Genomic DNA, 18,622 nt, shown 5'->3' with positions numbered 1-18,622 from the left:
CCAGGCGTTTTAACGCCCATCGTGGTCCATCACCAGGCAGCGACTGACTAATCGGCCCACTTGGTGCATCTGGGAGCGCGGAGACCTTGTATTGGACATACCTGTGGTCCGACAAAGTCTCCACATTTTCGAGCACTTGCCAATCTTGGACACGTCTCACTAGGGCAGCGTTGGCGAACGTCACGTCCACGATGGAGCCACCGTGTTGTCGCACGCACGTGTCAACCGACCCCTGGTTAAGCACAGCCAGCCCTGTTGCGATTGCCCATTCCTCCAGTTCGCGTCCACGAGTGTCCGTTGACGGCGATCCCCACGCCACGGATTTGGCGTTTAGATCGCCGGCAACAAGCACGGGGCGTGGGTGGCTTCGACCAATAACCATCCCCACATCTGCCAAAAAGGATTCAAATTCAGCCAGGCTTCTATTGGGCGAAAAATAGACACCGACTACTGTGATGCCGCCGAGGAGCCCAGCCACGAAACCCTTTCCTTTCTCTACCTTTTCAAAAGGTGGTGAGCCAGCAGCTGTTTGCGTGACTATCGCAACCGTACCATCCTGGTCCCCAGCCCAAAAGTCTCTTTGGGGGATAAAGTAGGGCTCGGAGACGATAGCCACATGTGCCAGCCACTGCGCCATGCTCTGGAGCAAAAGGTCCTGAGCTCGTAGGCAGTGGTTGAGATTCGCCTGCAAGAAATTTAGTGCCATTATATTGTTTCCATTGACACTGCCATCTCAACCCCGGCCAGAACAGTGGGGGGTGGGTGGACGGATTGCGAGGGTCCCCGGGAGCCATCGCCATTCCTCTTCCCCTTCTTATTATTTTTGGAAGCAACGCACATTTTGCTTCCGATCGTGTGCTCTGCTGGTTTGTCGCCCGCTGCACAGACAGCGCAGTGTGGCGTGGCAGAGCACGTGGCCGCTTTATGGCCAGACTGGCCGCAGCGAAAGCATAAATCGCTTCGGTCCACCTCAGCCTTACACTGCGCGCGCACGTGACCCGCTTCGAGGCAGCGGAAGCAGCGCATAGGCTTTTGGTCCAGCAGCTGTACCCTTGCCGAGACCCATCCCACAAGTAGGCGGCCGCCCTCGGTTAGTTTTTTGGCCGCCGTAATTGGGCAACGAACCCATACTGAGCCAAGGCTAGAAAAGTCCTGTCGGATTTCACCGCACTTGATTTGGGCTAAGATGCACCCACCCACTTTGGCCACGGCATCCTTGACATCCTCAGGCGTGACAGAGTCATCCAGTCCCGAGATTCGCACTTCAGCGCATTTTGTCGGCCTGGACACTTGGACAATGTCATTATTTAGCTTCTCCCTCAATTTGTTGGCAAGAGCATCTGCTTTTTTTTTTAATCTTTATTTAAAGAGCTTAGTCACTTTTGTGACGATGTCGCTCTGTACGTATACAAAATTAAATGTAACATTATCTTCTACTTAATCCTAAGGCAACAAGTTTATATACACATTTTGCATCCTCAGATAGTGGGTGCCCCAAAATTTGGTTGCAACCCCCAACTTCAAATAAGGTTTCGTTCATTATATCCTTTCTCTCCCTTTCGTTTCGGACACACTCCATTATGACATGGTATGCATCCTCCAAAATGTCACATTCGTCACAGTTTGGCGACGGCACCTTTTTCATCAAATACGCAAATTTATTTAATGGTATGTGTCCGGAACGTAATCTAAATGCTAAAACTAATTCGCGCCGACCCATGCACGAGTCTTCAAACCATGGACTCCTTAAAAGTTGTGGCTGGATCGTTTTATACCAGATCGCTTTATCTAACGATCTACAATCAAAATATTCACTCCATATTTGCCTACATTGTTTTTTGACTAGGTGAATTGTATCCATAAATGTAGGTATTATGCTCAACGGGATTCCATCGCTAACCGCCTCATTTGCTAAAATATCCGCCACCTCATTACCTGTGAGACCTATATGGGACGGTATCCATTGTAGGGTAATCGATTTATTGTGTTGTTTCAACGTGTAAACTGTTTTTAGGATGGAATAGGCTATCGGTGCTCCTCGAATATTCGAGGTGCATCGAGCCAGGTGCTGAAGGGCACTTCTTGAATCTGTCAGGATTACAAAATGTTTTCCATCCACTGATTCAATCCAAGATAATGCTTCTGAAATAGAAACTAGTTCGATCTGCATAATTGAGATATTGGTTGATATTTTAAACTTAGCCGATACCTTGCATTGGGGATCATAAAAAGCGGCACCCGATATTTCCTTATTCTTGGATCCATCTGTAAATATTTTGTAGTGCAACCCATATGTTTTGTCCAAATATTGTGTGCATTTAGATTTGAGTTGGTTTTTGTCGTATAGTCTTTTGGCTTGTGTTATGGTTTCTAAATTGATTTTAATGACATCAGACATATTTATGTTACTAACCCAAGTATTTAATGCAAACATTTCCAGTTGTTTTTTTGACTGAATTAGGACATCCTTTAGATAATTGTGAATCGAAACTAAAAGAGGTATTTTAATGCCATACTGTCGAGAGCCAAGAATTTGAGATAAATTGCAAATTGAATCAATTGTAGGATTATTTAAAAGGGATTTAGATTTTAAATAATATTTACCAGCCAGATAATATCTACGAATGTGTAATGGGGGGATATGCAATTCATTTTCCATTACATGTATAGGAGAACTTTTGATAAATCCACCAATCACTCGCATACATTGGTTTTGAACTTTGTCTAATTTATATAAGTGACATTTTGCACTCGTGTCATAAAGGAAACTACCGTAATCCAATCGACTACGTATAAGAGCTATATATAATCGCCTTAAGTGTTTAGGATGTACACCCCAACGGGGTCCTGTGAGAACTTTAAAAATATTGATAAATTTAGTCAACTTTTGTGTTATTTCATTTATGTGTCGATTCCATCTTAGTCCGCGATCAAGCCACAACCCTAAGTACTTAACATTATCAACTACATGTAAGGCTGAATCGTTTACGCTAATGTTTATTGGCTCGGCCTTTATAAGTTTGCCAAAAACGCATATTTTGCTCTTAGACCCTGAAATTGATAGCCCCTTTTCCTTTAATAAGCAATTCAACATATTTAAAGCAGATTGTATCCTAAATATACCATCATTGACGTTCTTGGCAGCAGTGTATAAAACGAAATCATCAGCATATTGCGATACTGTTACATTGGTTATTTCTCTGCAGATGTTAATCGTCGCTATATTAAATAACAAAGGCGAGAGAGGGTCACCCTGCGCCAAGCCTCGACCGGTATGTCTGATGGTATAAGTGTCTGATATTAAACATTTGAGTATACGTTCCTTAAGGAAATTCCACAAATAATTACATATTTGAGCTCCTACTTCATAATTGTCTAGTTTGTTTACCAAATAAGATATGTCGACATTATTGTATGCATTTTCTAGATCTATAAAACAACTCACAGTCATGAGTCCCTTTGCTTTTCCTAATTGCGCGTCAGTCACAAAGCGACTCAAATTATCAACACATGAGCGAACTTTCCTAAACCCGGTAGTAACCTCAGCAAACTTCAGATTTTTTTCAAAGTACCATTCGAGACGTTTATTTAATATATAATGAAAAATCTTACAAATGCATGATATCAATGATATTGGGCGAAGTGAATTGGCGGATTGTAGGTTACGACCAGGTTTCGGAATGGGCACTACCCTAATATCTCGCCACTGATACGGAACATAGCCACTCTCAAAGAATATGTTGTACAGACGCAATAAGATTTCTTTGCCACAATCGGGTAAATACTTTAACATAGAATAAGAAATATCGTCACATCCTGGGGCGGTATCCTTTGATTTCATGCAGCTGTCAAGTTCTTGGCGTGAAATCTCGGCACTTAGATGGAAGTTCTTAGACTTAAAACTTGGGGCTGCCGGTAACACATAATCAGGCGCTAAGCTGTGCAGTAGATCGTCGATCTTTTCACTATCTGTATAAGCCCTGTTTGACTTAATGCCTTTTAGCCACTTCATACGAGACCACATATCGCTAGAGGACGTAGATTTATCTATTGATGAACAAAATGTTTGCCAGCTCTGACTTCTAGCCTTTCTTATCTTAAGTTGAGCAATTCGAGTTTTTTCTTTTAACCTATCCAGATTTTGCGGGGTCGGATTTCTTCGCAATTGAGCCAATGCTAATCTTCTTTCGGCCACCGCTCTTGAAAGCTCCGTGTTCCAGTACGGTTTTGGGGTAAAATTGGTTGTAGGGTTCCGATTAAATTTAATATTTGGAATATATAGGTCAGCCGCTATGTTTAAATGTTTTAAGAATAGATCATATGCTTCTTGAGGACTGTCAGACAACACGAAATTGGAGAAGATATTATCAAGATAGTTTTGGTATTTGTCCCAGTTAGCATTTTTAAAGTTGCGCGTTTTCCTTATATCGACAGAGTAATTCATTTTCATTTGTATTTTGATGAAAAGATGATCACTGCCCAAAGATTCATTTGTAACTGTCCATTCTGTTTTTAGGGCTAAATCTGTTGATGCTATCGAAATATCTGGAGATGAACTCTGCAGCCTCCCATTTACCATTTTTAGTCTAGTCGGTTGACCATCATTTTAATGAAATGAAATTATAATCTATCAGGCTGTCGAAGATTTGCGTCCCCCTCTGGTTAGATTTATTTGACCAATTTGAGTGATGTCCATTGAAGTCTCCCAATATCAGAGTTTTTTCTTTAAATTGTGAAAAAATGTGGTCCCAATCATTTTGCGATGTATTGATACTCGGTGGACAATATATGGCAACAATATCACTTACATCGTGACAATTGTATAGTTGAACGTGTATCATTTCAATGTCATAGTTTAATGTACTTATTGGACATTGCTGCGCTTGAATAGAATAATGAGTCAAGATACATACCCCTCCATATCCATCATTTCTGTCCTGACGAAAGACGTTATAGCCGCTTATTCTAATACTAGCTGTGCCCGCGGCTCCGCCCGCGTGGAATTCGGTCTGTGTCAGTAAGCGGCTAATTTCTAATCCTAATTTCTCTCCCTCTCCCCTGGAGGCGGAACTTGAAGTAAAGTTGACAGATGGATATGCTAGAGGACTGTATCCACTGTGTCCCGATAAAATATTTTACAATTACCTTATTAAGCCCCAAGAGCCTAGGCTCTTAAATAGAATTAGGCTCGGGGGCTAAAGAGCTAAATAGCCTTTTAGCCTTTTAGGCGTCAAGAGATGAGGCGAGCCCTAAAAAAAGAGCTAAAAGGCTCGAGTCCTTTGGATCACTTCCTTTATCATATGTTAGAAAGTCATTGAAAAGGCGAGCGAAGCGAGCGCGACAATTTTTCGATGTAAAAAAACGCAATTCGATAGACAGTTGTACATGTTTACTTTTAGTATGGAAATCAGTCACATCATTATATCACGAAAATTGAATGTCACCTTTATGATATCTTAGAAAGTTATTGAAACCGCGAGCGAAGCGAGCGCGAAAATTTTTCAATATAAAAAAACGCAATTTGATAGACAGTTGTACATTTTTACTTTTAGTACGGAAATTAGTCACATCATTTTATCACGAAAATTTACAGTGCCGCAACAGTTACGTTGCAACAGAGTACCTAATGCTGCTGCAGTCGCCACCCGAATGTCACCTTTATCATATCTTAGAAAGTTATTGAAAACGCGAGCGAAGCGAGCGCGACAAATTTTCGATTTAAGAAAACGCAATTGGATAGACAGTTGTACATGTTTACTTTTAGTATGGAAATCAGTCACATCATTATATCACGAAAATTGAATGTCACCTTTATCATATGTCAGAAAGTTATTGAAAACGCGAGCGAAGCGAGCGCGAAAATTTTTCGATATAATAAACGCATTTTGATAGACAGTTGTACATTTTTACTTTTAGTATGGAAATCAGTCACATCATTTTATCACGAAAATTGACAGTGCCGCAGCAGTAACGTTGCAACAGAGTAATGCTGCTGCAGTCCCTGACCGAATATCACCTTTATCATATCTTAGAAAGTTATTGAAAACGCGAGCGAAGCGAGCGCCAAAATTTTTCGATATAAAAAAACGCAATTTGATGGACAGTTGTACATTTTTACTTTTAGTACGGAAATCAGTCACATCATTTTATCACGAAAATTGACAGTGCCGCAACAGTAACGTTGCAACAGAGTACCTAATGCTGCTGCAGTCGCTACCCGAATGTCACCTTTATCATATGTCAGAAAGTTATTGAAAACGCGAGCGAAGCGAGCGCGAAAATTTTTCGATATAAAAAACGCATTTTGATAGACAGTTGTACATTTTTACTTTTAGTATGGAAATCAGTCACATCATTTTATCACGAAAATTTACAGTGCCGCAGCAGTAACGTTGCAACAGAGTTCCTAATGCTGTTGCAGTCGCCACCCGGATGTCACCTTTATCATATCTTAGAAAGTTATTGAAAACGCGAGCGAAGCGAGCGCGAAAATTTTTCGATATAAAAAAACGCAATTTGATAGACAGTTGTACATTTTTTCTTTTAGTACGGAAATCAGTCACATCATTTTATCACGAAAATGGACAGTGCCGCAGCAGTAACGTTGCAACAGAGTAATGCTGCTGCAGTCCCTGACTGAATATCACCTTTATCATATCTTAGAAAGGTATTGAAAACGCGAGCGAAGCGAGCGCCAAAATTTTTCGATATAAAAAAACGCAATTTGATGGACAGTTGTACATTTTTACTTTTAGTACGGAAATCAGTCACATCATTTTATCACGAAAATTGACAGTGCCGCAACAGTAACGTTGCAACAGAGTACCTAATGCTGCTGCAGTCGCTACCCGAATGTCACCTTTATCATATGTTAGGAAGTCATTGAAAACGCGAGCGAAGCGAGCGCGAAAATTTTTTGATGTAAAAAACTTATTTTGATAGACAGTTGTACATTTTTACTTTTAGTACGGAAATTAGTCACATCATTTTATCACGAAAATTGACAGTGCCGCAGCAATAACGTTGCAACAGAGTACCTAATGCTGCTGCAGTCACTACCCGAATGTCACCTTTATCATATCTTAGAAAGTTATTGAAAACGCGAGCGAAGCGAGCGCGACAATTTTTCGATATAAAAAAAACGCAATTCGATAGACAGTTGTACATCTTTACTTTTAGTATGGAAATCAGTCACATCATTATATCACGAAAATTGACAGTGCCGCACCACTAACGTTGCAACAGATTACCTAAACGTGCTGCAGTCGCCACCCGAATGTCACCTTTATCATATGTTAGGAAGTCATTGAAAACGCGAGCGAAGCGAGCGCGAAAATGTTTTGATATAAAAAACGCATTTTGATAGACAGTTGTACATTTTTACTTTTAGTATGGAAATCAGTCACATCATTAGATCACGAAAATTGAATGTCACCTTTATGATATGTTAGAAAGTTATTGAAAACGCGAGCGAAGCGACAATTTTTCGATATAAAAAAAACGCAATTTGATAGACAGGTGTACATTTTTACTTTTAGTGTGGACACATTATTTTATCACGAAAATTGACAGTCCTGCAGCAGTAACGTTGCAGCAGAGTAATGCTGCTGCAGTTGCCAACCGAATGTCACATTTATCATATCTTAGAAAGTTATTGAAAACGCGAGCGAAGCGAACGCGTAAATTTTTCGATAATTTTTGGTGCCCCTAGACAATGGTGCCCTAAGCAAGTGCTTATTTTGCTTAAAAGAAAATCCGGCACTGCAAATGACAGAGGTCAATGTTTTTTTTTTCAAAGTACCCAACTTCGTGGCCATTATTAAGTGCTTAAGGAGGCGATACGTATGAATATGGATTTGATATGGATGCGATATAATTACAATTAGGTATAATTCATGACGGAGAAAATAAATAATTTTATGCAATTATACGCGTGTTGATATGTGTGTTTATTTTACCACTACGTAACTATGTAAACTCATTTTTAGTTTTCTTGGTTACTTAATGTTTACTCAGCTCCCCAAAAGATGGCACTGTGCAATGAGGGGCAATTAATTTACTGTCGTTTAATTTTGTTGTATTATTAAATCAACACAATTATTCAATTAAATTTGTTGATATCCGTACGATTGATTGAAATTTTAGAAAAGGGGTCTTCTAAACTTAGAGTTAATTTGGCAAAATCCTTCCTCGGTGACTTATTTATGTCACATCGTATTAAATTCAGCGCCATCTGTTAGTTTACCAGGGTACTCTATAGTGTTAGCACATATTTGAAAAAAGATTGCCCCTCCTTCCTAAGTAGCGCCATACGATTTAGGGGCAAACTTAAGTCAATCGAGTGTTGTGGCTACCCCCCCTTTTAGGGGTTGAATTTTTATAGCCTATAACCTGGCCGGGGATTTTCTCGACAGATTAGTAAAGTTTTCATCAAAATCCGTTCAGCCGTTTTCACGTGATGCGCGTTCAAATAAACAGACAAACAGATAAACAGATAAACAGACAAACAGACAAAAATTCTAAAAACTGTTGGAACGTGTTCTGTTATCAATTCTAAGTCTCCCCAGCCAACTTTTTTTCAAATATCTTCCATGTACAGACTTTCGACCCTCTTCAGCTTTATTATATGTATAGATTAATGTCAAGATGTAGCCATGTCTCACTAATAATACAAATATGTACTTTTTCTTGGCGAAGTAGTAATTCTAACTCCAATATTTTATTTCTTAAACTTTGGGCGTTCCATTGCAAAATGCTTAATTGCTTGAATGTGCTAAATAACTTAATAAGGGTATTTCCGAGATGTTTTCTAATAAGTAGTTAATAGCCCACTGAATGCATACTTGAATTATGTTGCCGAATTTAGCTTTTACAGTTTCCTCTGGTGAAAAACATATTCCCTTTATCTTATCCAGTAATTGACTAAATGTCATCGATTTATCTCTCTTAGTTTTTCGTTGTTTAGTTGTTGATTCTTCTTTCTGGTCCGTTGTATTTTCAGTTGTATCTTCCGAACACGACATATCCCACTCATCTGTATCGACATTATCGCGTTGTTTTGGCTTTTTATTCCCTGTATTCTTCGCGCGTTTGGTTTTTTGCGACTGCGTGTTTTCGTGATGTATAATCGCTTGCGTGCGTACAACTGAGCCGTTGTTGTCAGATTCCCGAGTTTCTTGAGTTTCTCTAGATTTTGGTGGTCTTGTCGGTTCTTGGCTAGCCGCGTACGCGTAGCCTCTGGCGGTTGAAACCTCAGATGTTATTTCGGGACGGAAAGCGGGCTGATGAATAGGCGGAGAAGGTGGAGAGTACAGCGTTGATGCTTTCTGGTAAGTATGGTTATGTTCACTCATTATTTCTCTTATTTTTCTCTCTTTTAAGAATACCGGGCATTTCCTATCCAACGAAATGTGATTCATACTGCAGTTTACACACTTAAAGATTATAGTTTCGCAGTAAGGGTGGTTTCCTCCACATTTGGGGCAAACAAGTCTATTTGACGGGCATACCTTTGATGTGTGCCCGTACCTCCAACATTTTGAACACTGAGTGACTGGAAATACATAAGGTTCCACTCTTATTCTTAAATCATTCATATAAATGTATTGTGGTAACGTATTGCCCTTAAATCCTAGTCGCACCTTTTCTGATTTAACCCAGCCGCCCTCGTCATTTGACCTACGACTTAAACGTTTCGCGGTTATTAATTCCATGTCACTTGTAATATTAGTTGTAATATCTTCATCTGACATTTCTATCTCTATATCTCTGATTAAGCCGTAAGATATTCCCACATCTGAAGACTTGTAGCACCTCCACCCAAGTTTGTTAATTTCTCCCGAGTTCAAAAACCTGTCCGCACTTATGTCTGTATCGAATATTAAGCGTAGTTTATATAAATTGACATACTTAACTTGGAGTACACCCGTTATGTTATTAGCCTTCAGAATCTTGGATAGTGCGATTTGTTTTGGCATCTTTTCTTTGTTAGTTACGCATACTTCGATATTATCCGTATTGATGCGTTCGCTCAAAATTGGACTTCGAGAGTTCTTTCTATCTAATCTTTTACGTGTTCGATCAATTAGATTCCACTCCCCTTCCTGATCCTGATTTTCCTCCTCATCCCTCGTTCGTTTTTCAGGTCGTTCTACACTTCCACTGTCGTTTATAGGTAGGTAATCCATCTTCTCATTAGTTAGGTCTGTCTCACTACTTTTTCGTGTCGATGTTACACTATCGTTATGACTAGCATTGTACAACTCGTGTCCTTTATATTTGTCACCCATTATAAATCCGATTACACTTCATCACTACTTGTGTACAAACAATAGATGCGCACACGTGTTCGGCTGCCGGGCAGCCGGCCGGTGCGATAAGAAACCTGTTGTTTAACTTAATTGCAATTAGACAATGCGCTTCGGTCACACGTCTAGCTAGCACAATGCACTAATCCGAACTGGAAGAGCATCTGCTTGTTTTTGTTGGGGCCGGCTGCAATGCGCGGGACTCCAGTGGGGCTTCCACGGATTGCGCCGTCCTCTCTTCTTTCTTGCCCTTCTTCTTCGCCGGCTTCTTGTTATTAGTGGGAGCCGTAGCTGGTTGCAGATCACTGGGAGCTGAGCCAGCCGAGGGCTTCGTGGGGGGTGGATTTGCTTGCCTTCTATCCGCGGTGCTGGTGGCCTGTGGTGCAACCTGCTTTGCCTTGTCTGAGACCAGTATTGGCCTTACCGTCTTAGTTGGGAGGAGCCTATCCTCCAATGCTTCTAGCCTGGCGTCTATCATTTTCCCCACGCTAACCATCACTTCGCGCTCAGCTTCCTCTTGGGAGATATTTCCCTTCATCACACGTGGTGCTTGTGATGCCGGGATCTGAGAGGGAGGAGCTGTTCTTGCGAGCCGCAGCTCGTTTCTTAACTCCGTCTGATCCTTTAGGAGATCCGTCATTTGCGATTCCAGCCGAGCGATGACCCGCTGCAGTTTCTTCGTCTCCTCCGTGGTGGTGCGGGCCAGCATCACCTGGGCAAAATCCGTGATGGCAGCGGCAGCATCTTTCAGCTTCCTCTGGTGGGTACCTTTCAGGTTCTTTGACGTGGCAATGACTTTTTTTACAACTGCCACGCTGTCGAGCACTTGTGTGTTTAGTGCTGACATAAGCTGGTCTTCTATGTCAGAACCATGTGCGTCTCCATACTCTTCCATTGGCCGCATGCGGATGGTCATGTCTTCTAATTCCGCGTCAGCTTTAGCTTTGTCTACCTCTTTGCGGCGGAAATCCTCCAACGTTTGCGAGGCCAGTCCAAAGCCTGTGGAAGAGGGCCGACTGCGTCCTTGCTTAAACTTGGACTGGACTTTCTTCCTGGGGACCCCCTCGGAGTCCGACCCCTGTGACCCCTGTGACAGATTGTGACCTTGCCGGAGTCGTCCGTGGTCACTGTCACTCAATGAGCTGCAGTCCACCTCAGCCCGTCTATCACCATGTTCGTTGCCGTGAGCTGGCTCAGAGCTCAACAATGCCACGCTCTCCGCATCGGATATGCAATCCACCTCTCTGTCGCCCACGCGGGCTTCCCACTCTTTTGCATTAGGGGTCGCCGTCTCTGACCCCATTCTGCCGCTCTTGTGAGAGAGTGCCTGGGCCACAGACTCGAGATCGCAGCGGGACAGAACCACCCGTAAGTCCGGGAGAGATCTTCTCCACGAGGGGGTCGCTGTCATCGGGGGCCCCGCAGTGACCTCCGTGGGTTGTGGGGTGGTCTCGAGTGGTTGCTCCGGCTTCGGGTGTTTAGCTTTGGCCCGGGCCGCACCCACGCAGATTCCTCGTCCTCTCTTATTTGGCCCGAAGCCGGGCCTTGCTCCGGAAACGGAAGCATCACCATCAGATGCCCCCGACCCGTCCTCCTCGCTCAGCAGCCGCTTCCGCACTTCCCCGGATCGGCCGGAGAAGGGAACATGCAGCGAGCCGTCGGAGTCAGCCGTCTCGCTTTCGGCGTCTGTTTGCAGCGGCGACCAGTAAACTTCCCCACCAGGCAGGTCGCGCATGTCTACTTTTCCGGGGGAAAAGAATTCCTCGTTACCTGACGGGAGCATTTCCAGCCCGCCGCGAGCCCTTCTCTTACAGAACACCCTCGTGGGGATTGGCGTAGGTGACCGCACGTATTCGTTCGGTACCACGGGCGCCTCCTCCTCTCCGTCTTCACTATCGGGGACAGCGTGACGTGTAAAACGCCCGCCTTTGTACCGAATTGGGCGGAACTCCACCATCGGGGGTTTTGGAGTGGGTGACGTATCGGACGCCTCTGCACCATCCTTGTCCCCTCCTCCTCGCAACCTTAAAATTGTGTCACCTGCATCATTGTCCATTAAACGTTTGCCTTGGTCATCGGTTTTCGTCCTTGAGCGGTGTGCCCCCCCAGAATACGGTGGGCAGCATGTCACCACAGCGCGGGCACTTGCCCGTTCTGTGGTGACACGGAGGATTGGTACCTCCTGGGGTAGTTTTTCCCATTTCTGGCCACTCATTTTTTTTGTTTGCTATTTTTTAAAGAGGTATGCCCCCCTCCTGACGTTCGAGACTGGGCTCCCCCCAGCCATGCATCCCATCGGCACGCCAGTCACACCTTAAGATTGGGGATTTTTTATAGTGGTTAACTCCACGTGACCATCCTCTCAGTGAGGGAGGTCCTCGGTCCGCTCAGTGCGGGTTACGAGTTGCCCGACGGTGGCCGTAGCCACAACATCGCGCCAGGTGGACCAAGCCACCTGTCGCAGCTATTGCATGGAGCTCCAACTCCACCCAACCTGGCGTCTCGCACTGTGCCCTCTGCTGGTTTCAGAGGGACACGCGGAGCCGCCCCCCGTGTGCTGTTCTTAGTCTGGCCCCTCTCTTCAGGCCTGTCCGGCTTGGGAGGCCCTATCCGGTATAGCCCTGAGGGTCATTGGAGCACGCAAGCCCCTTCACCACGGCAAGGTGACAGCATTCGAAGGGGGGGGGAACCTTTTTTTTTTTTTTAATTTTTTTTTTTTTTTTTTTTACGAGGGGAAATGCGTTACGCATACTCCCGCCCCCGGGGGGGGGGTCGGGAGTTATGTGGGACTCTCCTCCCTTAGGGGGAGGCCTACCCACTAAAACCCCTCGGTGTACCCTCGCTCCGCCTGAGGTAGGGCTAAGGGAACGCTTGGCGCTTACCTCGGCCCTGCCATGTGCGTGTCGCCCTTGCGGGCTCAGCTATTGCGGCTTTTGCCACTGCCACTGTCCCTCCTAGGTGTGCACTTTTTGAGCCTTATCCGCCTCGGGACACTCTCGGCAGGAGACCCCCCGATCTCCTGCCCGAGGTCCCAGTTAGGGCGGCAAGCGGCGGTCATACGCGGCCCGCCTCCGCCCGGTCCTTTTTCGGCGGATAGGGAGCGAGAGGGGATCGTCCTCTCGCTCCCTCTCCGCCGCCTCCTTTAGGGACATGACAGCGTCGCAAAACGCGACGACCGCCTCCCAGGTGCCTCTGTTACGGACCATCGCACTGGCTATTGCCGGCAGCGATAGGTCTGCTCCAAGAACCGCAACCATCTCCGATCTCGGTTCATCCCACGCAGGGCATACGGCGCGGGTGTGATGCGCCGTGTCCTCCTCACCTCTGTCACAGTGCTTGCACACCGCTGTGTCCTCTCGTCGTGCCACTCGCCACAGGTACCTACCAAAGCAACCGTGCCCAGTAAGTACCTGTGTCAAGTGGTACGTCATTGGCCCGAAGTCGCGCTTCAACCAGTCCCTAAGGACTGGGCGTACTGCGCCCACCACCTCGCGGCTTGCGCTCGGGGCTTCTAGCCTTTCATCCCACCTCCGGAGAAGGTCATCCTTGGCCTCCTCCCTCCAAAGCTTGATCTCCTCCGGAAGTGGACGATTTCCCGCCGCCCGCTCTTCCGCAACTTGCCAATATACCGCCGCCAGGACCCCAGCCTCCAGGTCCCATGGTGGGCTGCCGGCCAGCAACGTCGCCGCCTCAAAGGAGACCGTCCTGTACGCTCGTATCGCTCTTGTGGCTATAACCCGTTGGGGTCTGCGCAACAGGGCCACGTTCCGAGCGTTCAGGGATTCTGCCCATATTGGGGCCCCATAGAGTGCCATGGAGCGCACAACACCCTGATAAAGGCGGCGGCATGTGCTGCCCGGTCCCCCGGTGTTCGGGAGCAGTCCCCCGAGTGCTCCGGCTGCGGCCAGCAATTTTGGCGCCTTCCGCGCAAAGTGCTCAGTGAAGCTCCACCGACTGTCGAGGACAATGCCTAGGTACCGCATCGTCGACTCGACGGCGATGGAGGTTCCCCCGACCACTATTTCCAGCCCAGGAGGCGGTGCGTTTCGAGGCCCGTGAAAACAGAGAGCCTCGGACTTGTTGAGGGCCACTTCGAGTCCCAAGGCCCTAATGCGACTCACCACGTGAGCTACCCCTGCTGTGCCGAGCAGGACGGCCTGCCTGTGGGTGCTCCCCTTTGCGGTGACGAGAGTGTCGTCAGCGTAACACAGTACGTTGACGCCCCGCAGGTTGGTACCGCGAAGCACCCAGTCGTACCCGATGTTCCACAGGAGTGGTCCGAGGACTGACCCCTGTGGGACACCGCACGTGACCGTCCTGCTTGCCCATCCAGCTTGAGTCGGGTATGTGATGGCCCGGTCTCTGAAGTAGTCCTCGACTACTATTCTGAGATAGTGGGGCACACCGTGGTACTTCAGTGCCTCCTTGACAGTCTCAAAGGGCAAAGTGTTGAAGGCATTCGCTATGTCTAGCGACACTGCCAACAGCACTCCACCCCGTGAGACTGCCCCATCGGCGAGGACCCTCAACCGCGCTATGGCATCAATGGTCGACCTTTCCCGCCGAAAGCCGTACTGGCACTCGTGCAAGTCGGGTCCTACCTCCCCGAGGTGTCTGACGAGACGGGCCGCGAGCACTCGCTCAAGGAGCTTGCCCATCTCGTCAAGCAAGACTATGGGGCGATAGGCCGACGGCGACTCAGCCGGGCGCCCGTCCTTCTGAAGAAGGACGAGCTTACCGGTCTTCCAGCTTCGCGGGAACCGACCTTGTTGGAGACATGCGTGGAAAAGGGCCCTCACTCTCTCCTCCAGCTCACCAAGCGCGAGCACCACGACACGTCCGGGCACACCGTCAAGTCCGGGGGCGCTGTCTTTCAGCCGGAGCCTTAACACCGCTGCCCCGAGTTCCCCCTCTGTGACAGGAGGTATGTCCTCCTCTACCGCAGTGCTGGTAGCGTTCCCACCCATCGCTGGCGGTTGCCATACACCTCTTTCAGGGAACAGACCATGCCTGCCTGACCATGCCTGGCCATTGTTAGATCCACAATTGACCCGCCCCGCTGTCGCACGCACGTGTGTGTCGACCCCCTGTTGAGGATCTGCAACCCCACTTCGACCGCCCATTCTTCCATGGCCTGCCCTCTCGCGTCCGTCGCTGGGGATCCCCATGTCGTGGACTTGGCGTTAAAATCTCCCGCGACGAGCACCAGCCCCGGGCGACTGCTGCCGATCAGAGAGCCCACCTCATCCAGGAATGACTCGAACTCGGCCAATCTCCTGTTTGGCGAGAAATACGCCCCGACCACCATCGTGTCTCTTAATAGTGTGGCGACAAAGCCGTGGCCTCTGGTGACGTTTTGGTGACGCGGCGCATTAGCTTGGGCCTGCGTGACAACCGCTACTAGGCCATCCCTGTCACCAGCCCAGTTGTCCCTCGGGGGCACAGAGTAGGGCTCTGCCACCACCGCGACATGTATCAACCACTCCGCCATGCTTTGGAGCAGGAGGTCTTGAGCTCTGGCGGAATGGTTGATATTCGCCTGAAGATACCGGACGGCCATTCCTAGCCATTGGCTGTCCGATCCTCCTCGACCCCGGGCTCAGGCCTTCGTGGGGGACTTGGCTGCGCAGAGGCTCCGGGGCCACCTGCAGCAGTTTTCTTCCGTTTGGGTGGGTTGCATGTTTTGCTTCCCACCCTATGGTCTGCACGGATGCCCGCAGCGGCGCACAATGAGCAATGCGCGGTGGCATTGCAGTCACGCGCGATATGGCCCGTCCCACTGCAACGGTAACATATAAGGCTCCGATCCACCTCCGACTTGCACTTCGCACGCACGTGTCCCACTTCCAAACATCGGAAGCATCGCGTGGGCCGACTGTCGAGCAGTCTGACCTGCGCCGACACCCACCCCACGCGGACCCGTCCGCCCTGCGCCACCTTTTTGGCAGCTGCGATAGGACACCGCAGCCACACCGTACCCAACCCCGAAGGGCCGAGCGTGACCTCCCCGGACTTGATGTCCTCCTCTGCGCAGCCACCTTCCTTTGCTACCGCCGCCACCACTTCCGAGGAAAGTACGGAGTCGTCCAGGCCCGAGATGCGCATCTCCGCGCATTTGGTGGGCCTAGATATACGGACCAGGGCAGGGTCCAGCACCTCCCGCAGTTTGGCGGCCAGATCATCTGCCTTTTGGCCGCTCGCCGCTCCGGGGATCTCGAAGGCGCGGGCATCCGTGGCGGTCCTTCGGATCCGAACACCCGCGATCCCCATCGAGTCAATGTCGACCTTGCTTTTAGCCTCGCTGAGTACGGCGGCGTAGCTCGTGCTGCTATCGGCCTGGGGTATCAGTGTCAGCACCACCGCTGATGTGTTAGGAAGGCGAAGCTTCCGGGCTTTCTTTGGTGGAGCCTTGTTCGTATTCGGGCTCACCTCCTTTTTTGCACCCTTGGGCTTTCCCTTTTTCCCCTTCTTTCCTACCTCGGACCAGGTTGACGTGGCAGGTGCAGGCGCCAGCGCAGCAGCGGCGGAGCCTGGCATTACCGGGGCCGGGATTTCCTGGGCGGAGCTTCCCTTCCGGGGCTTCTTCTTCTTCTTCCTCCCCACAGAGCCTGAGGAGGAAGGTCCCTTTGCAGGCACCGTAGGCGGGACCAGGGCCTTCGAGGAAGCGCCCGCGAGCCTTTTTTCCTTCTGAGTAGTCTCTCCGCCGGACGGAGGGAGGAGTCTGTCTTTGGTTGCTCGAGGGAGGCCGTGAGGCCAGGTTCGAGAGGGTCGCCAAAGTCCTCCTGACCCGAATAGACCCAGGGATTCTAGCGGGAAGTGGGGGTGACTCGGACGGCACCATGTACACGGTGCAGGGACAGGCCCCTGCACGGGCGAACGCGCCAAGGAGCTTCGCGGAAGAAAGACCCTTTCCTCCTCGTCCTCAGAGTTTCCTCCCCTCATCCGCAAAATATCCATATCGCTTGCGTAATCGAGTTCCGTTTGTTCATAGCCAATGTCGTGTTCACGAGAGCCGGCATCCCGCCGGCCCACGAAGCAACTTTTGCCCCCTCCGTATACGACGGGGCTCTCACCCGCCGAAGCGAGTGAACGGGATTGGGTACCCGCCCGGAGAATTTTAAAGTTGCTGATCTCCATGATTAGCTTTTTTAAGGGGTGAGCTCCCCCGCACGCTCGGGACTGGACTCCCTCCAGCCACGCATCCCATCGGCGCGATTGCTCACCTTGGGATTGGGGTAATTTATTATAGTGGTTTTCTTCCACGCGGTGCTACTCTCAATGAGCAGCACCCCCGGCCGGCTCAGTGCGGGTTACGGGTTGCCCGACGGGGAGCCGAAACTCACCCAGCAGTCGCATGACTGCAACTGTCAGCCCCGTCGCGCCGCGAGCCTTGAAGGCCCGCCATCCCACGCCGCTCGAAGGCGGCCGCTGCCCAATATTAGGGCTCCTTCAAACACGGTGCACGCGCACCACCACCGTGCGTGCCTCCGTCGCGGGTACCTGGCCTCGTGAGATCCACACACATCTCAGGCCAGGCCCGCCCACCCTATGTACTTCCCCTGCGCCCTCTGCTCCGTCAGAGGGACGCGGGGAGAACCGTCATGTGCCGCTCTTTGTCTGGTCTCTCACCCCAGGCCTGTCCGGTATGGGTAGCCCTGTCCGGCGTAGCCCCGAGGATCATTGAGACACGCAAGCCCCCCCACCACGGCAAGGTGGCAGCACTTCGAGGGGGGGGGGAACCTAACCTAACCTAACCTTTTTTTTTTTTTTCGTTGGAAAAATGCTTTTTGCTCAGCTTGGCAGCAAGGGAGTCTGCTTTGTCGCCACTGGTGGTGACTGGGCCCGGGATCTCCAAGATTGCCGCCCCTGTCACTGCCCTACGGAACCTCAGACCGGTGATACCGAGCCCGTCTAGGGAGATTTTGGACTTGGCCTCCGTAATCACCGTTCCGTAGGTGACGCCTCTCTCTTCTGCTCCCATCTGCAGGGTGAGGACTACGGCGCAGTGTCACCTTGGCCTTCTTGCGACCCTTCCCTTCTTGCGCTTTCCGCGGTGCCGCCGGCTGTTGTGGCTTCGCAGTCGTCGCCGCTCCAGCGGAAGTCTTCTTTTTGTTCTTACCCCGCTTGACCACAGTCGTCGGCTCTTCAGAGGCTGGCACTGGTGTCTGCAGCCGAGGCTGCTGGACTTGGGAAGCGGGACCAGGAACACTCGTAGGAGGCTTTTTGGGCCCCTCCTTCTTTTTCTTCTTCTTCGCGGCCCGCTTCGCACCCGATGGGTTGGTAGGAGCTGGGGTGCGACCGGGGGGAGAGCTTCC

At 48.9% G+C, this 18,622-nt stretch overlaps 1 protein-coding gene across 1 annotated transcript; it reads right to left on the bottom strand.

Annotated features, from left to right (window-relative positions):
- Positions 1-13,342: 13,342 nt before the first annotated feature.
- On the bottom strand, positions 13,343-14,317 carry LOC134805425 (uncharacterized). Its single transcript, XM_063778733.1, has one exon. The coding sequence runs from the start codon at positions 14,288-14,290 to the stop codon at positions 13,343-13,345; it is 948 nt and encodes a 315-aa protein (XP_063634803.1). The 5' UTR covers positions 14,291-14,317.
- Between the last annotated feature and the right edge of the window lie 4,305 nt (positions 14,318-18,622).

The sequence above is a fragment of the Cydia splendana genome, unplaced genomic scaffold (assembly GCF_910591565.1).
Source record: "Cydia splendana unplaced genomic scaffold, ilCydSple1.2 scaffold_10_ctg1A, whole genome shotgun sequence".
Taxonomy (NCBI): Eukaryota; Metazoa; Arthropoda; class Insecta; order Lepidoptera; family Tortricidae; genus Cydia; species Cydia splendana.
Note: the sequence above shows the minus strand (reverse complement) of the source record. Positions and strands in the feature narration are given on the sequence as shown.